General features: G+C 51.1%; 1 protein-coding gene and 1 long non-coding RNA gene across 20 annotated transcripts in view; one reads left to right on the top strand and one right to left on the bottom strand.

The window, feature by feature from the left end:
• RAPGEF1 (Rap guanine nucleotide exchange factor 1) overlaps positions 1–19,756 on the top strand; it is a 137,393-nt gene that overhangs the window by 99,176 nt on the left and 18,461 nt on the right. For 9 of the 19 annotated variants that reach the window (XM_077851142.1, XM_077851148.1, XM_077851144.1 and 6 more), the window contains 5 exons: positions 267–466; positions 2,683–2,841; positions 15,535–15,807; positions 16,753–16,845; positions 18,618–18,703. In XM_077851142.1, coding sequence (XP_077707268.1) covers positions 267–466; positions 2,683–2,841; positions 15,535–15,807; positions 16,753–16,845; positions 18,618–18,703 — 811 coding nt within the window. The remainder of the gene's footprint in view (positions 1–266; positions 467–2,682; positions 2,842–15,534; positions 15,808–16,752; positions 16,846–18,617; positions 18,704–19,756) is intronic. The other 10 variants (XM_077851156.1, XM_077851153.1, XM_077851154.1 and 7 more) reach the window with 5 other exon arrangements.
• LOC144285702 (uncharacterized) lies at positions 9,574–19,468 on the bottom strand. Its single transcript, XR_013353930.1, has 3 exons — positions 18,500–19,468; positions 14,242–14,330; positions 9,574–13,114 (listed from the first exon to the last, which is right to left on the bottom strand). It is a non-coding gene; the product is annotated as an uncharacterized LOC144285702 (long non-coding RNA).

Genomic DNA, 19,756 nt, shown 5'->3' with positions numbered 1-19,756 from the left:
GTATGTTAGTCACCCAGCCTGCACGGGTGTGTCACCATCCGCCAGAGCCAGAGTTTATGCAGGGCTCGCTCTTGCTGTGTGTGCAGAGGTTTGGGCCTGTGGGCAATGTTGTAGTCCTGCAGTGGTGTCTATGGGGACCTCTGTGGGCCTGGCCGCGCCTGGGGAGCAGGGAGGGGCCTGCTCATGGAGGGTGGCCATGTCCCCCACAGTCACCCTCCCCAGTAACGCTGGGGCCACCCCACCCCCACCCCCTCTCTGTGTTGCAGTGCTGGCCTACATGCAGCTGCTGGAGGACTACTCGGAGCCACAGCCGTCCATGTTCTACCAGACGCCACAGAACGAGCACATCTACCAGCAGAAGAACAAGCTCCTCATGGAGGTGTACGGCTTCAACGACTCATTCAGCACCGAAGCCCCGCAGGAGCTGGCACCGCCCCCCGCCCTGCCTCCCAAGCAGCGGCAGCTGGTAAGCCACCCTCTGCCCTGCCCCACTGCCGCCGTGACCCTCCGCTTCCGCCAGCCCCAGGCAGCCGTGGACCACACCGCTTCCCACGCGGGCGCTTTCATTTCCTCCTGACAAGCTTCCCCATCTCCCCACCCTGGGGGTGGTGGCGCCTTTCTCTTCCAGAGCAGGGCCCCATGCAGCTGGGCCTGGCTTGTACTCAGAATGTTTGCTTTCTCTGCTGACAGTCTCTTGTATTTTTCCTCTCTTCTTTGGCTCCAGTATAGACCTCCCAGAAAGGAGGGACTCAATCAAGGCACAGGGCATGGTCTGTGTACGGCCATCTGTGGACTTGATTTACATAATGGCCCAACTACATAGAGTGACTTACACCCCACCCTGGCCAGGGATGGCCCCGTGGAAACAAGCTCTATTGAAGCACGATGGCCTCAAACAGAACCATTCTGTATTCCCTACATGGTGCCCTACCTCCTTTAAAAACACTCCTGTGTGAGGATTCCCTGTAGGTAATGAAGCCCAAGTCAGGGCAGGCTGTCCTGCATGGGCCATGTATGAGATTCTAGGACCAGGTAGGGGTTCAGATCAGGTGGGCCTGCTGCACACCTCAACTCTGATCCTACTGCTCCCAGTTTGCCAGCCGGGCAGACTTCGGTCAGGTGGTAGGATCCAAACATCTCATCTGGCCCTGCTTCCCAGGAAGAGTACACCTCAGAAAGGGATCCTTGACCTATTCAGAGCTGCATGTGCTATTTTGCTCCTCGGCTGGCCAGCCTGGTAATGTTTTCCCCACAGAGAGGACCACCCATCTTCCATCCTTCGTGAGCGGATGCAAAGGTGCTGCCCTGCCTTTTCTGGGAAGCACCTGCCAACTGGACAGCCAGCACTCTGGGTTACTCCTTGAGCCCCCAGTCCGCCGCCAGGGTCCCTGAACCTTCCTGCATGTGGTGAGCTCAGGGACTGACTAAGCAGGGCCTGGAGTTGGCAGTTGTGGGTTCCAGGCCTGCCACTAATTAGCCATGTCTCATGACTTGCACTCAGGGCCTCAGTTCTTCAGCCACCCTGCCCGCCACATAAACACCTGAATATGCCCCAGTGTGGGTCTAAATGGCTCAGAAAGTGTTTCAAAAAGGGATCTTTACCATGGAAATAGAAATGCCTGCCCCAGGGTGCCCTAACTTAAAATGTTTGGTCTAACAGCTAAACTGGATTTTGTTGAGATCTGCAACACTCTCAGACCCTCCTGCCAGTGCCCACAGGTCTTCATCGGTCATCCTGGGGCATCTCCTCTGCTCCATGGAGCCCATAGGCTTCACACAGATCCCTAGGGAGCACTCTTGGCCTTGGAGCCTGTGCAGGAGAGCCACTGGGCAGTCCCCATGCTGGCAGGGCAGGAGTGAGGGGCCTAGGAGTAGAGCAGACATCCTGCCGAACGCCTCCCTGTGGAAGCACTGGGGCTTTGGTTTGGTTTCACATGATCCTCCCCGCAGCCTCTCACCCCCATGTTAAGTGAACTGAGGCTGAGAAAGGCAGAGAGACTTAATTGGAGCCCACCCACCACTGAAAGTAGAAGATGAGGGACCACACCCAGCTGACTGAAGCCCAGGCACTGCTGTGACGTGCCCTGTGCCTCCACCTGGCAAAATAGTAGTAGTAATTGTGCCTGTTAGCCCCTGTATAGTGTGGGAGGGACAGTTCCAAGTGCTTTACACACACACTGTCCCCATTTTACAAATGAAGACCCTGAGCCACAGAGACCTTTAAATAATACCCAAAGCCAAATAGGTCCCAGATGGTGAGGCTCAGGGTCAAAGCCAGGAGGTCTGGCTCCAGGAGCGTCCTCTGCGGAAGCATGAATAACTGCACGGTCCACTCCCCACCAAGGAAGAACTTGAGGCCCTAAGTCAATGGAAGAGCCAGACTGGGAGCCAGGCCCTCGGGGTTCTGAGCCTGTTTGGCCTCTTCACCTTACCACCATTGGACACAACTTGTGTGAAAGTTAGCTTTTTAAATCCACCACAAGGAGATGAAGCAGGGCACGCTCTTGTCCAGGTACACCTTGGCAGGCATCTTTGATTCCTGAGTTGAGCCAAGAAGTCATCCCTCTCCAGAATGTCCCAGCAGAGTTAGGTAGCAGCCTGCGGAGCCTCATGTGTACCTATCTGACTGTTCTCTGCTTTTTTCCCTCCTTCCCTGTCTTCTCTCTCATCCCTTCTGTCCAGCAGGCCTCCTATGCTGCTTCTTCCTTCTCCTCTGTCTCCTACTGTGTCCAGCAAACTAAAGTGGCCTTCACCCCCGAGGACGGCAGTGCCACTCAGGGCATCAGTGTGTCCGTCTCTAACTCCTTTCTCAGCCGGCATGGCAACTTGCCTGTGCCCTCGGTGAGTCACTCCCTACTGTTCTTTGCTTGGAAACATGAGTGCCATCTTTCATTTATCACTGTGCTTCCTGTCACCTGTCCTGCCACCCAGCCCTGGCTCTGTCCTCACAGACCCTGTACCCAACGGGAAAGGGCATGTGTGGTTGGTTCTCTGTGGCCCAAGGACTGTGTGAAGTTTTGGATGGGGCAGGTTGGGGGTAGGGATGGGGAAACATTAGCAGCCACACTCATAGCATTACCACTCAGGCATAAACTGGCAGAAATGTCTTGGCCTTTTTATTCTGATCTCCCGTTGAGCTCTGGGTCAGCCCTATAAGTGTTTTGTATTTAGAAAGAAGTATTCCTCCTATGGGCACCAGGGCCAGGGAGAGCACTTTAGCAGGGCATGACAGACTCTAAGTCTGAGGGATGTGTTGGTTAACCTTTCCTGTGTAGCAAACCACTCCAAAACTCAGCGACTAAGAACAACAGTACCCGTTTGTCACTGCTTAGGACACAGGTTGGTAGGGTGACTGCCCGTCTGATTTTGACTGGCCTCACTAACATCTCTGGAACCTCAGTGGGGACAGCAGGCCGATTTGGCCGTGATCTTCATGACCCTCCAGCCTCCATGAAGCTAGCCTGGGCTTGCTCCTGTGGCAGCTGGCGAGATGCCAGGGGAACTGATGGGAGGATGCGAGGTATCTTCAGGCCTAGGCTCAGAACTGACACACTGTGCCTTCCTAACATTCTCTCCATTGAGTCATAGGGCCTGTCTGGGATTCCTGGAGTAGGGAGCTAGACTCCACCTCTTGGGGGGACAGGGCTGCTGCTCAATCACCTTGCCGAGGGACATGGCTATGGGAGGGAAATGGGTGCAGCCTTTTCTGTAAAGTTTACTTCTGAAACTTATAGGACAGTAACCATTTGGGAGGCACAGTGCTGCTCTGTTGCCTTTCGTTGGAATCTGCATCTGTCAGGGATCCTAAACAGCTACCATTCTTCCTTTAATCTGCTGGGACTGAGCAGCAGGACAAGAGCTTGGATGGGGCCGTCTTTGGGTTCTACTTAAAATCAGTTTTGCCTTTGGGTAATTTACTTATCCCTCCTGGCCTCCGTTTCTTTCCTTTGAGATTATACTTATCTCCTACTTTGTGATTGTGGAGATTAAGTAAAATCATAAAGGAAAGCTGATTATTATAGCTCTTGCTCTTAGAGTTCTGGGTTCTAGTCTCGGCTCTGTCCTTGTTCTGCACATGACAGCTCGGACAAATGGCTTCACCTACCTGGACTTCCTTTACCCTCTACAACCTGGTGACTGGTTGACCTAATGACTCTTAGAGACCTAGCCAAGCTCAGGTTCCCAGTGTGGTCTTGTCTGGTTTCCATCTTTGGGAACCATCCATCCAGAGCCCAGGCTAAGATGGTCCTGCCTGCTGTGAGGGATGTGTTGTTCCTTTGGGGGCTAGAGCCTAACTTTTTAGAGCCCTCAGGAATCCTGTGTTTGCTATAGAAAGGCTAAATACCCCTCCCTCCCCACCCCCAGCCCCTGGCACACAGACACCCTCTGTTTCCTCAGCAGGCACTTCTGGCAAGCTCCTTTCACAAATCGTGCAAAACTTGGCCTTTATACAATCTCGCTCTTGACTGTTTTTTCCCCCTCTATGAACAGAAAGTAAGTGTGAGTTATCCTAAGAAAGTGTCTACAATGTCCCTTTTAAACAGTTTGAGGTTGGAGGGCTGTCCGTGAGCTGAACTGTTTGCTACAGAGTTGATGAAAGTTTTGAGGGCATTTCATTTAAGTTTGCGCATGAACGTGTCATGATTTTCATCCCTTGGGGGACAGGCGAGTCTCAAGACACCATGCTTTGGAAAGACCGCTTTCTCCATACCAATTCCACAGTGCAGCCCAAGGGAGTGAGCATCTAAAGGTGCTTTATATTTTAAAAGGAAAGTCCCCGAGCCTCCAGAGCTGTTGGTAATGGCTTGAATGTTTGGAACATTTGACATCTGATACGCTGAAACTCCAGAGAAGTGGTTTAGTGCAATGCCAACATATTCTTCATGTGTTCTCTGCTTACATTCTGAGGTGAACCCCAGATGGAGGGCTTTGGATTTCTCTCAGAGCGGCCCTTTATTCCTGAATCTCCTCATTCCTGGGCCTTTGTCATCCTTCCAACATGGAATCCTGAAAGGTGCCCCTTAGGAATACAGCAGTTGTCAAATCTGAAGACCCCTGACTCTGTCAACAACCTGTTACTTCTGCCGGGGAGAATTCTAACCATTAAAAACCTCTTGGGATATCTGGGTGGCTCAGTTGGTGAAGCATCAGCCTACTCTCAATTTTATCTTAGGTCATGATCCTCAGGATCATGAGCTTGAGCTCAGGTCGGGCTCTGTGCTGGGCATGGAACCTGCTTAAGATTCTCCCTCCCTTTCCCCCGCCCTCCACTCATGGGTGCACTTCCACACGCGTGCTCTCTTTCTCTCCCTCTCAGACTCTCTCAAAGAAAAAGAAAGGAAAGAAAACCTCTTGAATTAGAATGGGAAAGCTGCATTGACAAAGCTTAATTGAAGTAGGGGCTCAGGGGTACCTGGTGGCTCAATGGGTTAATCCTCTGCCTTCAGCTCAGGTCATGATCTCAGGGTCCTAGGATGGAGCCCCCCCACGTCAGGCTCTGCTGAGCGGGGAACCTACTTCCCCTCTCCCTCTGCCTGCTGCTCTGCCTACTCGTGCTCTCTCTTTGTCAAATAAATAAATGAAGTAGGCACCCAAAGAGCACCTTGTTCACTCTTCCTATGTTCCAGGTTGAGTTTAATGTTTAATGAGTTTAACCCCCTGCACAGGGGTTCTCTTTGTGCAGGTCAAGCAGCAGGAAGGATCTGGAGCAACTCATGGCCCCCTCATCTTCAAGAAGCACTTTGGTAGGCAGACTACAACGAGCATCCAAGAGGCTCACACTGAGGCAGGGTATGAGTAAGGCCTGGAGAGTCACGGGCCATCAGTGGAAACCCCTGGGCTGTGGAGCCAGGGCAAAATCAGGCAGAGCATCATGGGGAAGGTGGCATTTGAGCTGTGGCCTGAAGGACAATTAGGATTTCAGGGAGATGAGGGATAAAGGGCAGGGAGAACAAGTCCAAGGTGTTCCACACAAAAGGACCTACCTGGAGGATGGGGACCAGAAAGCCTAATGTGCGTTTAGGAAGGTGACCTCAAGTGTTAAGGTTATGGGGGAGCTGGCTGAAGAGTGGTGCCTGTAGCCGGCCTTCCGTGTGTCCTCAGGGTTAGTACACCTTAACTGAAATGGGCTGCTTCCCCAGCTGCTCCCTCCTGATCATGGTCCCTAGAGGTCAAGCCAGGGGATGCCCACTCTCGCAGCACCTTCCACTGCATCTGCTCAGCTCTCTCATCCCACAGAAGTGCTGGCTCACAGTCCACAGACTTCCTGTCCTGCCCAGCTCGTGCTGCATACCTAGGAAACTGGAACATCTGTGCAGACAGGCATCCAGACCTGATGTGGGGTCTCTGGGGACATTACTCCTAGTTTGGTAGAAGAAGGTGTTTAGGGACATGAGGATTGAGTGAGAGGTGGGAGAGATGCAGAGAACCACGCACAGCCTCCCCGAGGTCCAGGCAGGCCAGGCCCCACTTCCTGTTCTGATTCCACTGGGCCTTGGCAATGTGCCTGGCCCGTGGAGGTGCCAGAAGGTGTTTCAGTGATGTGCCTTCCTACAGATGGCTCTCTGATGTGACACTAGGGTCCTCCGCTTCTGTCCTCAGACTCTCTCTTGGTCACTGGTAGCCCAGGGCTACCTACCGTGTTCTTACTGCTGCCCCACCACATGGCTGCACGCCTTCCACCTCCACTCCAGCTCTGAGTCCAGCTCTAAGTCTCCACTCTGCACTGAGTTCCCCTGTGCTATCTCTCCTTTCCCTGGCCCTTCTCTGGCTTGTCCTGGTTCTGGTTTTGAACACTGGTCTTGTGACTCTAAAAAGAATCTTAAAAGTTGGATGGGGTCTACACTCAACATTACCCTTGACCAAAGTATTGAGAATCTCTCAGTAACCATTAGGGTGGCGAGTGCCCTTCAGGAATTGAAATGTTGATGTCGGAGAAATCCCTTTCCTCCGCGCCTTCTGGTGCCTACCTTCTTTGCTGACTGCAAGGTCACTGAGAGGTCTATTCAGATGCTAGGAATCTGTTGAAATACTTCTTTACCATCTTAGTTTCCAGAGTGATTCTGAATAAGTAAAACTTCTTTGAGAAGAACTTGAGAAATATCCATAATAACTGTCCTTTGTTTAGAAAAAAATCTTTAGGACAGCCCCGGTGGCTTAGCGGTTTTGTGCCGCCTTCCACCCAGGGCACGATCCTGGAGTCCCAGGATCGAGTCCCGCATCAGGCTCCCTGCATGGAGCCTGCTTCTCCCTCTGCCTGTGTCTCTGCCTCTCTCTCTCTCTCTCTCTCTCTCTCTCTCTAATAAATAAATTAAAAATCTTAAAAAAAAAATCTTTAGGGTAAGAAAGTCAAGTATGTATCATCTTGAAAACTTCAGTGACAAAGGGCAGGGGGTGGGTCCATAGAGCCACAGCTGTCCCGTTCTGGGCAGATGGTGATTCTCTACGTGTCCCTGGGTCTACGTGTAGACCTTCGTGCTCAACCCCTTTCTTGGGGGCCTTACCACAGAGTATAGTCTGCAGTTGTGAGTGCAGGCATCTCCTTAGACTCGGCTCCCTGGGATTAGGAATTAGATCCCACATGCCTAACGGGTACCAGCCAAACCCCTCTGCTCCAATTCTTATTATTTCTTTTTTTAAAAGATTCATTTATTTACTTGATAGAGAACATGTGTGCAAGTCAGGGGAAAGGGAGAGGGAGAGAGAGAATCTCAAACAGACTCCTTGCCCAGTGCAGAGCCCAACATGGGGCTTGAGCCCATGACCCTGAGATCATGACCTGAACCAAAATCAAGAGTTGGACTCTTAACTGACCAGCCCCCCGGACACCCCATGTCCTTGTTATTTCCATGAATGTTTCCACTGAGTTGCCCAAGCAAGATATGAGGTATCCTCTTCCCTCCCCGCTACCACATACACAGCCCCTTTACATGTGGCACGCATACCAACTCACTGAGCCCTGCCACACATCCTAGCATGTGCCCTGAGCTGGTCTTCTCCAGCCCTATTACCAGTGGCTCCCCTACTCCCCACCCCCGGCACAGCCTCTGTGGCCTCTCTCCTGTCTTCCTGCCACCATGTCCCTTTCTCAGCCCTGGTCAGACTCCAGTGTCCCCTCAGCATTGCAGAGCCTTCTGCACCTTCGCCAGCTTCTGCCCACCTGTCCTCATGCGCGTGCCCTGCATACCCCCCACTTTCTCCTGGCACTGACCTCTCGGCCCTCCCACACACACTTGCTCTGTCTTCTCTCCCCCCTTCCTGAGGTCCACTGTGTTTTTCCTTACTTGCTCTATGGACCTGAGCACGCCATCCCCACATGAGTAGGCCTCCATTTCCTCTTCAGCAATGGGAGCTTCGAATTGTCCTGGGGAGAAGGGCAAGGCACACGTAGAGCATGTAATGTAGTATAAAGCACACAGCCAGTGTTCAGTAAAGAGGGAGGCATTATAAAAATACTTATTATCACACTGGGAAATTGTTTTTTGCTTTGTAATGTTCAAGTTCTTTTTTCTCAAGGTCATAACCCTCCGAGGGTAAGGACTGGGCTTATTATGTGCTTGTGGACTCAGTATGTAGCTCAGGGCCAAGCCGGCAAGTGGCAGGTGCTCTGTGATGCCGGACCACTGGGGAGGGTCTTACTTCAGCCAAAAGCAGTGAGCAGTGACCGAGGAGGCATCTAGCTCTCTTCTTCCACCCACCACCACATCCATCTTTCCCAGCATGCCCACATTCCATTACGACAGCATGCTGCTGACTCATCCACTTCCATGCATCAGACACACTGGTCCCAGGCTGTGGCTGAAAACCCGACCTCTTCCTCATTTTCCTTCTCTGCTAACCCATAAGGTGCTGGCTGCTGGTTCTCTGGCTTGAGACCAGAGCTTAGGGACCCTTGGGCTTGGAGACTTGCAGAAGGAAGCAGCCACTGTGACTCAGCCATTTCTGCCCCTCATTTTGAAGATTTCTTGCTGCTTTTTTGGTGATGCTCATGGCATTTTGGATGGTCAGTGCTCTTGGATTAGCCACAGACCTAGGAATTAGCTTACAGCCCCTTGCTGCAGGCATGCTTCTGACTCTATCCATGACAGTCTAGCTGGTCTGGTACCACAAGGACCCCCTTGGTCCTTGTGATGGTCATATGGTGACATCGTAGACTGAGGGTGCTGTCCACACGCTGGCCTGTACCTTCACATTTCAGGCTGCTTATCTACTATGAAGGACCCTTCCTCACTGCTCTGTGATGGAGTGCTTATTCCACTCTAGAGATGGGGAAACTGGAATAGAGAGGCTGAACCGTTTCATGTATTCAGAGGCTTAACTTAGAGCTCAGGTTAGCATCCAGAGCTTCACTGTGAAAAATAGTGTTCAGGGCAACCCGGGTGGCTCAGCAGTTTAGCGCCTGTTCTTTGGCCCAGAGCATGATCCTGGAGACCCGGGATCAAGTCCCACGTTGGGCTCCCTGCATGGAGCCTGCTTCACCCTCTGTGTGTTTCTGCCTGCCTGCATCTCTCTCTCTCTCTCTCTCTCTCATGAATAAATAAATAAAATCTTTAATAAAAAAAAAAGAAAGAAAAATAGTGTTCAGGTGATGTTTATGAACTGCTGAATTGCCAGTAAATAGCGGAGACCTGGCAAGGCAACGTGAAAAAGAAAAGCCCGTACCTAGAGTGGTCATCAAGAGGAGGGTTTTCGTCCTTTGTGTTCTGACACATTACAGAGCTACAGGCTCTAAATAGAGTTCTAAGAATAAGTGTAAATTAGAGTCCCTGGCATGCTGTTTAAATCCAAACAATAAAAATAGTTCAGTCAGATTTCTAGAACTGAATTCAAATCATTTTTGAATCTGTACTAAATCTTTCCATAAGAGTTGATGCTTTTAAGGTCAATATTTAGTGAGAATACAGAGCATGCTAAAATGTTTGGGAGGTTTTTGCAAGAATATTATTAGCCATGAATCCATTAGCCAAAATCTAGTGTTTTCAAGGAAGATCTTGTTATTCAAGTTGCAAAAATATGTCACATGAGAAGAAATGCTATACATTTCCACTTTTACCTATCCTACTACCTAAAACTCCCAACCAGAACATTTTTGGTTTGTTTGGGTTTTCCTTTTTTTTACATCATTTGTTGTAAAATACTAATTAGAATTTTCAGATGGTTTTTAAAAATAGATTCCACAAGAAATTTATTCAAAAAGAGGATATTTTTTGGATCCAGTGTGGTGCTGATATTGCCTTTCTTTGATAAAATGAATACTGTCCTATCCCTCATCCAACAGGGCCAACAGAAGTGCCTCTCCTGGCCAGAAGCAAAGACAGATCTAAGGTGCAGGTGTTGGTAGCAGAGACCTCAGAATCTGCCACTGGGCTTTGGAAACTTACCCTTTTGACATTATGTAAACCACAGTTGTTATAAATGAACACAAAGGCACCAAAGAAGGAAGTTGCTTCCAGATGTAAGGTAGACTCCAAGAAAGGTTTTGGTAAATAAGTAGTTGACTGGGACCAGGAAGGAGAGAGGAGACAAGCATCTAGCAGACTTCCCCTCAGGGTGCCACAGGGAGTAGAGAGGAATGTTATCAAGGGTCCTTCCTGGTGACTTTCCATCCCTTAAGAGCCAAAGCAGGCGTGCTTCCCTCCAAGAGATCCGTCCCGTAGAGATGGTGAAGGGTGTTGTGCAGTGGCTGAAAGCTTGACTTCCTTCCAAGAGAAATAACGTAGCCCGGTGTTGTGTTGACACTCACAGTCTCTGGTTTAAAGGAAGTGTGAGCCCAGGACCAGTGCTGAGCTGTGGTTCCCAGTGAGTCTCCGTATGGGAAGGAAGCCCAAACCACACTAGAGCAGCAGCTGCCCTGGGGTGTGTTTTCTCACAAATGATGGAGACGAATGTAAGCCTGAAAACCAGCAGTCCAATAGCTTATCTGTGTTGGTAAGCAGCATCCAGAAACACTGAAGTCATAAGCCTTGCTGGAGCCAAGAGTATGCAGTAATGACCAATCTCTGGCAACTTCTGTGCTTCCCAGACACTTTACGACAGTAAGTCCATTCACTCAAATGATTGCCTCTACCCATAATTGGGAGGGCTGAAAGTTCCTCAAAGCTCGGAGCACCAGTCACTGCAGCTGCAGAGCCAGCGGAGTCATTGGCCTGTGGCTCTGGCCCTTGGCTGCTGGCACACTCTCTGCCTCCCCTGGCACCCTCATTCTTCCTGACAGTTACAGGAATTAAGTGGAATGTCTGTTACAGTGAGGAACCAGAATTTTGCATTTAAAGGTCTCTCTCCCTGCTTTCTTGCCAGCACAGACCGCATCCCTAGTCATTTTTCATGCCAAGACTATAATGGAGATAAACTGTCTTTGAAAATTGATGCCTGGCCAGCTTTGAGTGTCTTTGTGTTCTAGCATGTGTGTGGCCACCCATCAACCTACAGGGTCGTCAGCCATCGTTTCTCCACCTGGAAGACTCAGGGCGGTTCATTCACGTGTCTGTTTTGAATAGAGCAGGCTACCAGTTTGTGCATCTCTTGTGAGGGCAGATGTCTCTGCATCCCTGGCTTGTATATAAGCCTTGGCTCGCTGCCTTTGCTTGCTGGTCATCACAAAACACTTAGCCAAGGAGATCTCCCAGCCAGGTAGTAGGCTGTATCCTGCCGATCCATAGGATTACATGTTTGGGGCCTGTCACACACCCAGAATGTTCACTGAGTGGGAAATCCCCTGTGCCTCTCTTAGGAGCCAAGCTGTGTTACAAGGTGTGTGGCCAGCCTGTTTCTTTATCTTTGTGATAAGAATCGTAACAGCCCTTCATGTAGATTAAATGAGAGGATTCGTGCAAACCCTTAGCTCCTCATCTGACCAGTAGGCATCACCACCATCGCTAGATGGTCGTTGCTGGCTCTATGATTGATGTGTGTGTGATCAAGGCTGACATTGGGAGCCAGGCAGCCCTTCCTGCTTTCCTTTCCGGGGACTTGCTCTGGCACTGCTAGATCTTCTACAGAAATCTGCAATCTCCCAGCCAGGCAGCTCCCCTCATGGTATAAAATCCTCAGCCCAAACAGTCACTCTGGCTATAAATAAAAATCCCTGCCACAGAGAGAGCAGCAGCTTTCTCTTAGAAGCAAAGCCAGGCACCAGCCAGGTCCTAGAATAAACTCCAGGCGGTGATGAAGTGGTGTTTCTGCTCAGTGGCCAGCCTGCCTTGCTTCCTGCCCATATGAACAAATGTGGTCTTAAAGGGCCTGGAAATACTCCTCTGGGATATCTATAGAGACCCGCCTTATTGACAGTGGTGTGACAATGAGCCCCAGTGTGGCCCTCCCCTCTGGAGTTGCAGGAGGGGCACTGAGGGTGCTTTGTGGCGGTTAGAGAGCGGTGCCTTATATCTCCCCACCCCCTCAAAGGTATTTTTCAAGCTTGGCTCTTGTCCCAGCAGGACTGCATAGCTGGAATACCAGAGCTGCTCACTGGCTGGAGCTGCTGAGGGAGGGAAGGGCAGGCCCGACTGGGAGGCTTTGTCCTAGAGATGCAAGCCTCCTTGCTTTCTCCATGGTGGCTGCCCCTCCTCTGCATTGCACATCCTTGGGGCATCCATCCTTGGGGTGTCTGGAGCCTGTCTCCTGACCCCGGTCTCCCGCCGCGGCAGAGTTGGGGGGGAAGCTAGTCTGTTCGGCTTCCACACTTAGAACCCAGACACTGCTGCGAGGCACTTCGTTAGAATACTAGAGTCGCTTCCTTTCTAGTCTTCATTCAGTAAAAATGTAGTAGACCCCGCTAAACACCTCAGCTCTGTTGCTTATAGCGGTTCCCAGACTGGTACTTTGGAGGGCGAGGGAGGAGAGCAGACAGTCTTGTCACCCGCCAGCACTGCACTCAGGACTCCCAGAGCATCACCTCAGTAAATCTGCACAGAGATCCTCTGAGAGAAGTGCTGTTGTTTTCATCCCCATTTCATTTATTCCTTTTTTTATTCATGTATAATTAACATACATTATTCCATGTTTTCATCCCTGTTTTAAAGACTAAGAAACCAGGGTGCCTGGCTGGCTCAGTTGGAGGAGTGTGCAACTCTTGATCTCAAGGTCGTGAGTTCGAGCCCCATGCTGGGTGTAGAGATGACTTAAATAAATAAAGACAAAGGAATTTTGGTTATGTACCCAAGGTCACAAGAGTAGAAAGAGATGGCCCAGAGCCCCATCTGTGTGACCTGGTGAGTGTGTCCTTGGCAGTCACCCTTGTACCATCTCCTGGAAAGAGCACCTGTGGTGTGTGGGAGTCTGCCACCCTGAACTTGTCAAATCAAAGCTTGTTGAGAAGGTGCTATCAGACCTGATACATCTTGTGATCACACAGGAACCGCTTATAAAGATATATCAGGTGCTCAGTTACTGCTGTGCTAAGTGAATTTACATCTGGGTGGGGGGTGGTCAGTGAGTGTCAGGACTCCTGAAAGAACTGGCATATGTCTCCGTCTGTTCAAGCTGCTCTAACACAGTTCTGCAGACTAGGTGGTTTATACACAACATGGTTCTAGAGGCTGTAGGTACAGCTGGTGCCCCCTTCCGGTCACAGACTTCTTGTATTCTCACATGGTGAAAGGGCAAGGCATCTCTCTGGATCCTTGTTTATATGGCACTAATCACATTTATGAGAGGTCTTAGGAGTCCCCCAGAGGTCCCTACCTTCTAATACCATTATCTATGGGGTTAGAATTTCAGCATATTAATTTGGGAGCCACAAACATTGAGCAGCAATATTGAACATTGATCTTAAACTAGCTGAATTCACGTGCAAGGGAAAGGCATCTATCAGCAGATCTCATGGCAACGCCTGCCCTTGGAGATGTGCAGACAACAGATCTGAGAACCTGGCTCCTGTCCTCACGACTGAAGCCATTTCCTGAGATGGCAACGTGGGCTTCTCTCAGGGTGGCCTCCTAGGACTGGATCCTACTATCTGTCCACTGTCCAGTGCATTCCCACACTGTCTTCTGTAGCCTTTCCCAGCCAGTGATAGAGGCTCACTATGGCAGAGCGTTCACCAGGGATGAAATAGTCCCAAAAGCCAAACACTTTACCCCACTGCCATCCCCAGAAAGGCCTATGGTAAATCCCCCAGGCCTGGGTGGTTCCTGGAGTCAGTGAAACGTAGCACTGTGGATGCTCGGGCACAGCATGAGAGCCTCAGAGCTGGAGGTCCCCTCATCCAGCTTGTTTAGAAAGAAGGATGGGCATGGAGCTTCTTACCAGGAAGCTAAATCCTCAGTATCTGTCGCTCAGAGCACGGATGGCATTTCCCACTGATTCTTTGACCACGTACAGGCTTGGTCCTGATTCTGGGAGTTAGATGGGGAAATAGAATGTGTAAGAGTGAGTAGGCACCATGGCCACGTGTCCTGAGTCTGATGTAAACCAGCTGCGTGAGAAAGGCACTGGGGCCCTGAGTTGTGGCCACTCTCAGTCCAGGGTATGGTGTAGCTTTGCCAAACCACTTAAGGATATGAGTGTCTTTAATCTCCTGTTTAAAATTTCATTTCTTCCTCCTTTTCCTTGTCTATGGGTTGTGAAAATCCAGTGGAAAAGGCAGAGAACATTTGAATGAGCAGTGTGCACATTTGTGTTGCACTTGGCTCTTGTCAGATGCTGGCATCAGTAGCACGCAAGTAACCCTAACAAGGACTCTGGATACAGACCCTTTCACGTGCCCCTATTCCATTATCCCGTGACAGCATCAGGTTGTTGGACCCTTTGTGGGACGTGGTGACGTCCTCAGGTTCTGAGCCTGGTGGCCCCTCCCACAGCAGAGCCCAGGCCTGGACCGTGCTCAGTGACACTAAGAAGCTGCGAGTGTTCACTGTGCCCCCTCAGCCTGGCTTCAGATTTCTCTGAAATCTCTAGGGTAGTTGATACCACCCTAGAAGCATTGCAAGACCCTTTCATTTTTTTTTTTCAAAAAAAAAAAAAGATTGTGTAAGAAGGGACATGAACTCATCAAAGTTTTTAGCATTTTGATAGCACAGTCCTTCTAGCCATTTCATTTTAAGGTCTAACCCTTCCCTTTGAGAAACATTTCAGGTGGGTTACAGTATTTGAAAGGCTCCAGTGTTTGATTTTTAAGAGAGACAACCAAAAAGATTCAAAATGAGTGAATAGGACCCAGGTGTCCACACACATGGAATTTAGCCACAAGGTTCCTGAAGGGACAGAGGCCCAGCTTGGGTTCTGTGGGTTCAGTTCTCTAACAGCAGAGAGTGGGACCACCTGTACGGCACATGGGGCTTGCTCTTCTTTGGGGGTGCCCACATCCCACTGTTGGGGTGTGGAAGGTGGCACTGGTCGGTCCTCGTGCCTGGGTCAGAGAACCTCAGCTAGAGGGTCATAGGGGTTGGTTTGGCCTGATCGGTGGTCGGTGGTCCTCATTAGAATTACTGTGAGCAGGCTGCACCGCTCAGCCGAGTTAATCTAATGACTTTTTCTTTTGTCTGTTTTCTTCTTTCCATCTTCCTGTTTTTGTGTTTGTCCTCCGCTTTGATTCTGTAGTATAAATCTGTGTTTAGGTCCTACTCCCAGGATTTCGTGCCTCACAACCACGCTTCCGTTCAGCCTTTCCTTCCGCCTACCTCCTCTGCCTCTCCACACTTCCCAACTGTCCACCAGTCTCAGAGCTCTGACTTAACGGTGCCAACCGTAGCCAGTCTGCCTCCCAGCACCGTGGACGGGCCTCTCTCGTCTTCTCAGGAGAGCAGCTTTCACGGGAACACTGTCTGCCTTCCTTCCGAAACCTCTTTCACTGACTCGCCCCAGACGCCTTCGGTGAGAACTCAGCGCCCCCCACCCCCACCCCCTGTTCACTCGAGGCTGCCCGTGAGAAGGCGGTATGGCTGCTCAGGAGTTGCCCCCCACCCCCCCACCCCCCACCTTCACCCCTGATAGCAGCGAGGCTAGATCCAGGTCCTCGGAGGGTCACAAGGTGCAATAGTCACCTATCTGTTTCCAGAACAGAAATGGAGCCTTCCATACAAAGTTCCCATCAGATGAGGAATCTGATTTTCCAGAGACGGGTTAGTGACTATTTAGGGATGGTCATCGTAAGCACGAGATAGAAAATGCTCCTGGTTTTTTGTTGGGTTGTGTGTCGTTACGGAGAGCTACCAACACCTTTGGAAGACAGATGCAGACAGAGAACTTTGACAGCGGTCAGAGGTGGTTGCCTCTGTAGTTGTGTGGTGCTGATGGAGGACCTGCCTGCCTGTGCTCTTACATCCATGGAGCACTTCATCCAGGCACAGGGCTGCTACCTCACAGGTGGGGATGGACACGGGACAATGGGGCAGAGTGAGTGTGACCCAGTGGGGCAGCTGGGGGCAGGTGGGCACGGCAGCGTGTTGACCTGTATTGTGTTGCCTCTCTCCTCTCCCTCGTTGACCCTGGGTTCCCACCGCAGGCCCCTCTGTGACAGCGCAGAGAGGGGTGTGTCTCCTCAAGGGCAGTTTGAATGGCCCTCGACCTCTTTATAGAAGAGCCAGCAGGAAACTTGCATCCTCTAAAACGCAGGGGCAGGAGGTGGCAAAAGTGGTAGCGGTCTCTGGCCTGGGAGAAGCCTCCCAAGGAGCACTGAGTGCCCCCTGCTGCCTTCTTTCCCTCCTCCCAAAAGGAGTGTCCGGGTCAGGGCCTGCCCATAGGCTGCTCTCTCTGAGCAATGCCGGCTGACGAGGGGGCCTTTCACATGTGCATTTCCTCTCATCCTGTCTCCCCCAGAGTGAAAGCACCAGCGAGGAGGCTGGTGAGGGTGAATACGTCAATCTATATTCCTCTGGCCAGAGCAGCAGGGAGCTGGCTCACTGTGGAGGAGTAAGTAACCTCAAGGCTGCCTCGTGCATGTGGCCTGGCCTGGAAGGGTTGGGTCCTGCTTCTGCCTGGCTGAGCCTCCCGGTCACTAGCAGGCTGGGGCCCCACAGCCTCACTGAGAACCAGCATGGCCTGGTGGGGAGAGGATGTAGCTCCTGGTGGAGATCCTCCCTCTGCTTTCGCTGCGTGTGGCACTCTTCAGGCCTGGCCAGATGAGTCTTCTGGAAATCTGTAGAGGCCACACATCAGTTGCTCTCCAGGATTTCTTTCTATCCCATCTTCTAGTGTTGAGGTCCATCTTCTGTCCCCTACCCAGAAGGCGGGAGCCTTCTCTCCTACAACACCAAGCCTCCTGAGCCTTCGCCCCCGCCTCCACCTGCAGCACGCTCCTTGACCCCCACCCCAGGAACAGTTTTTGAGGAAGCTGGGTGGGTCTGGCAGGAAGCTCCTGCCGTGTTAATATACGTCCCTCCTGAGAGAGCGTAGAGAACCACCTGATGTGGCCACCCTTGGTCAGCTCCTGTCCTGCTTGATATAGCCTTTCTGCTGAGCAGTCAGCTTGCCAGGTTTTGCTGCAGCAAAACATGAGCAAGTTCAAAAGTTTCAAGAATGAGTCCCTTGAGAGAGGTGCCATGAGGACTCGAGTCCTCCCTGGTGATCAGCTCACAGGGCCCAGCCCATTAACAGAATGGTCACTCCTGGTGAGATGGCCCCCCCAGCAACATCTGCATGGGATCTTAGATGTCCACACAAGGCAAGGCCCGTTTAAGTTAGCAAGTTAGAGAACATGTGGAGATTTCACTCTGGTGGGATTCCACCCTGTCTGTGGAAGCAATTTCTCCCCTGGTGTTCCCTCCTCACCTGTCCCCTCTGGTGACCTGTGTCCCCACATCGTCCATTTTAGTCTCCACAAAGTGAAGCCCGTGGCTCTCCTCCTCCACCCATGACCACACTCGGTGCCACCTTTACCTCAGAGCACTATCCACGAGGATGATCTGTGTATTCATGCCACCTTGGTCTCTGTTGCGGCCTCAGGGGCAGACCAGGGATGCCAGATAGCTGTGTTGTCACTGAGTAAGGTGGGCCCAGATTCCTAGGGCCGGGCCACTGGAGGAGAGGGGGTTGTACTCATGCGCTCGAGCAGCTAGACTCGGAACCGTAACTGAGAGGCAGTTGAGCATGGCAGTCGTGAGGACTTGGTTTAACTAGGAAGTCAGCAAGGGTTTGCCGCATACTGGCAGGGCCCAGTGGTTAAGGACACAGGTTTTGGAGGCAAACGACCCTGGATTTGAATGCAGGCTGCAGCCTTCTAACCGTGTGGTCTGGGGCAGGGCCTTTCATTGTTCCCAGCCTGAGTCTGTGTATGAGTGGGCACAGTGACACCAGTGAATGGACAGGGTCTGGGTAAAGGCCAGGTGAGAAGAAGGACGAAGCTCTTAGCGCAGCACCTGGCTGAGCTTGGCTGAGCTTGGCCGAGTAGCGGCAACGGTCACCGTTCTTTCTTCCAGAAGGTGCTCCAGATGACTTCATCCAGGTTGGCAGCTGACATAGGTCCTAACTAGGGGCACCTTCCACCGTCCACGAGGGCAAGATGCTAGTCCAAAGAGGGCCTTGCACCTGCTGTGTAACTAACCGCATTCACAGTTACCTCGTTTACCTCTCAGATTGCTCCATAGGAACTTGAGCTCCGAGGCCACTTCAGGCAGGAATGCTGGGAAGCAGATCCCTCAACTTGGGGCACCTATCACAAATCCAGCACTGACTTCTCTTTGCAGGAGTCACCAGCTATGAAAGATGGACATCCCAGAGACCCCTCATCGGTCAGCAGCACACCTGGGAAGGAGAGCAGAGACAGCGACAGGTAGGAAGTGGGCAGGTGGAGCAGGTTCCCTGAAAGCTGCAAGCCCACCCGGAGTCTGCTTCTCCTTCTGCCTCTCCCCCTGCTTGTGCTCCCTCTCTCACACTCTATCTCCCTCAAATAAATAAAAATCTAAAAAAAAGAAGAGTTGAACACTTAACTGACTAAGCCCTCTGCCCATCAGCATGCCAGGCTGCAGAGCTTTAGGTGTGCCTCCTCTCTCTCTTCTTTCTTCTGAGTCTCAGAATTATAAGTACTCAGGGAGAAAACATGGCAAGGACAGAAATGTGTGAGCAAACCCAAAAAATCACTAATAATCCCACCCTTAACACCATTGGTTCTAGCATGCCGTCTGCTGTTATTTCCTGATTGTGTGCTCAGATATTACCTACTTTAAAAATTACCCATGACAGTGTTTTCTTTTTCCAACCCCAGGCCAACCGTCCTCGGCCTCTTCTAAGTTCAAGTGCACTAAGGGGGTGTAAAAGACTCCCCCCAAAAGAACAGCTTTTTATTGTGAGTTTCTAGATGTGATGTGTATATTGTGTTGTCAGACCACTTGAAAGTAAGTTACAGATGTGACACTCAGCCCCTAAATACTTCAGTGTGCCTCATAAAATGTTTTAATTTTTTTTTAAGACTTATTTATTGGGGCACCTGAGTGGTGTAATCGGTTGGGTGTCTGCCTTTGCCTCAGGTCATGATCCCAGGGTCCCAGGATTGAGCCTCTTGTTGGGCTTCCTGCTCAGTGGGGAATTTGCTTCTCCCTCTCCCTCTGCTCCTCCTCCCCCCCCCCCGCCCCAATTCATGCTTTCACCTGTACTCTGTCTGTCTCAAATAAATGAAATCTTGGGGGGAAAATTTATTTGAGAGACAGAGCGTGTGCATGTGGTGGGGGGATGGGGAGCAAAGGGAGAGAAAAATCACAAGCAGATTCACCACCCAGGACAGAGTCTGACATGGGGCTCAATCTCACAACCCAGAGATCATGACCTGAGCCAAAATCAAGAGTCAGACGCTTAGGGGCGCCTGGATGGCTCAGTTGGTTAAGTGTCT

This window comes from Canis aureus, chromosome 16 (assembly GCF_053574225.1).
Source record: "Canis aureus isolate CA01 chromosome 16, VMU_Caureus_v.1.0, whole genome shotgun sequence".
NCBI classification, from domain to species: Eukaryota; Metazoa; Chordata; class Mammalia; order Carnivora; family Canidae; genus Canis; species Canis aureus.
This window is presented reverse-complemented; position numbering and strand designations above follow the sequence as displayed.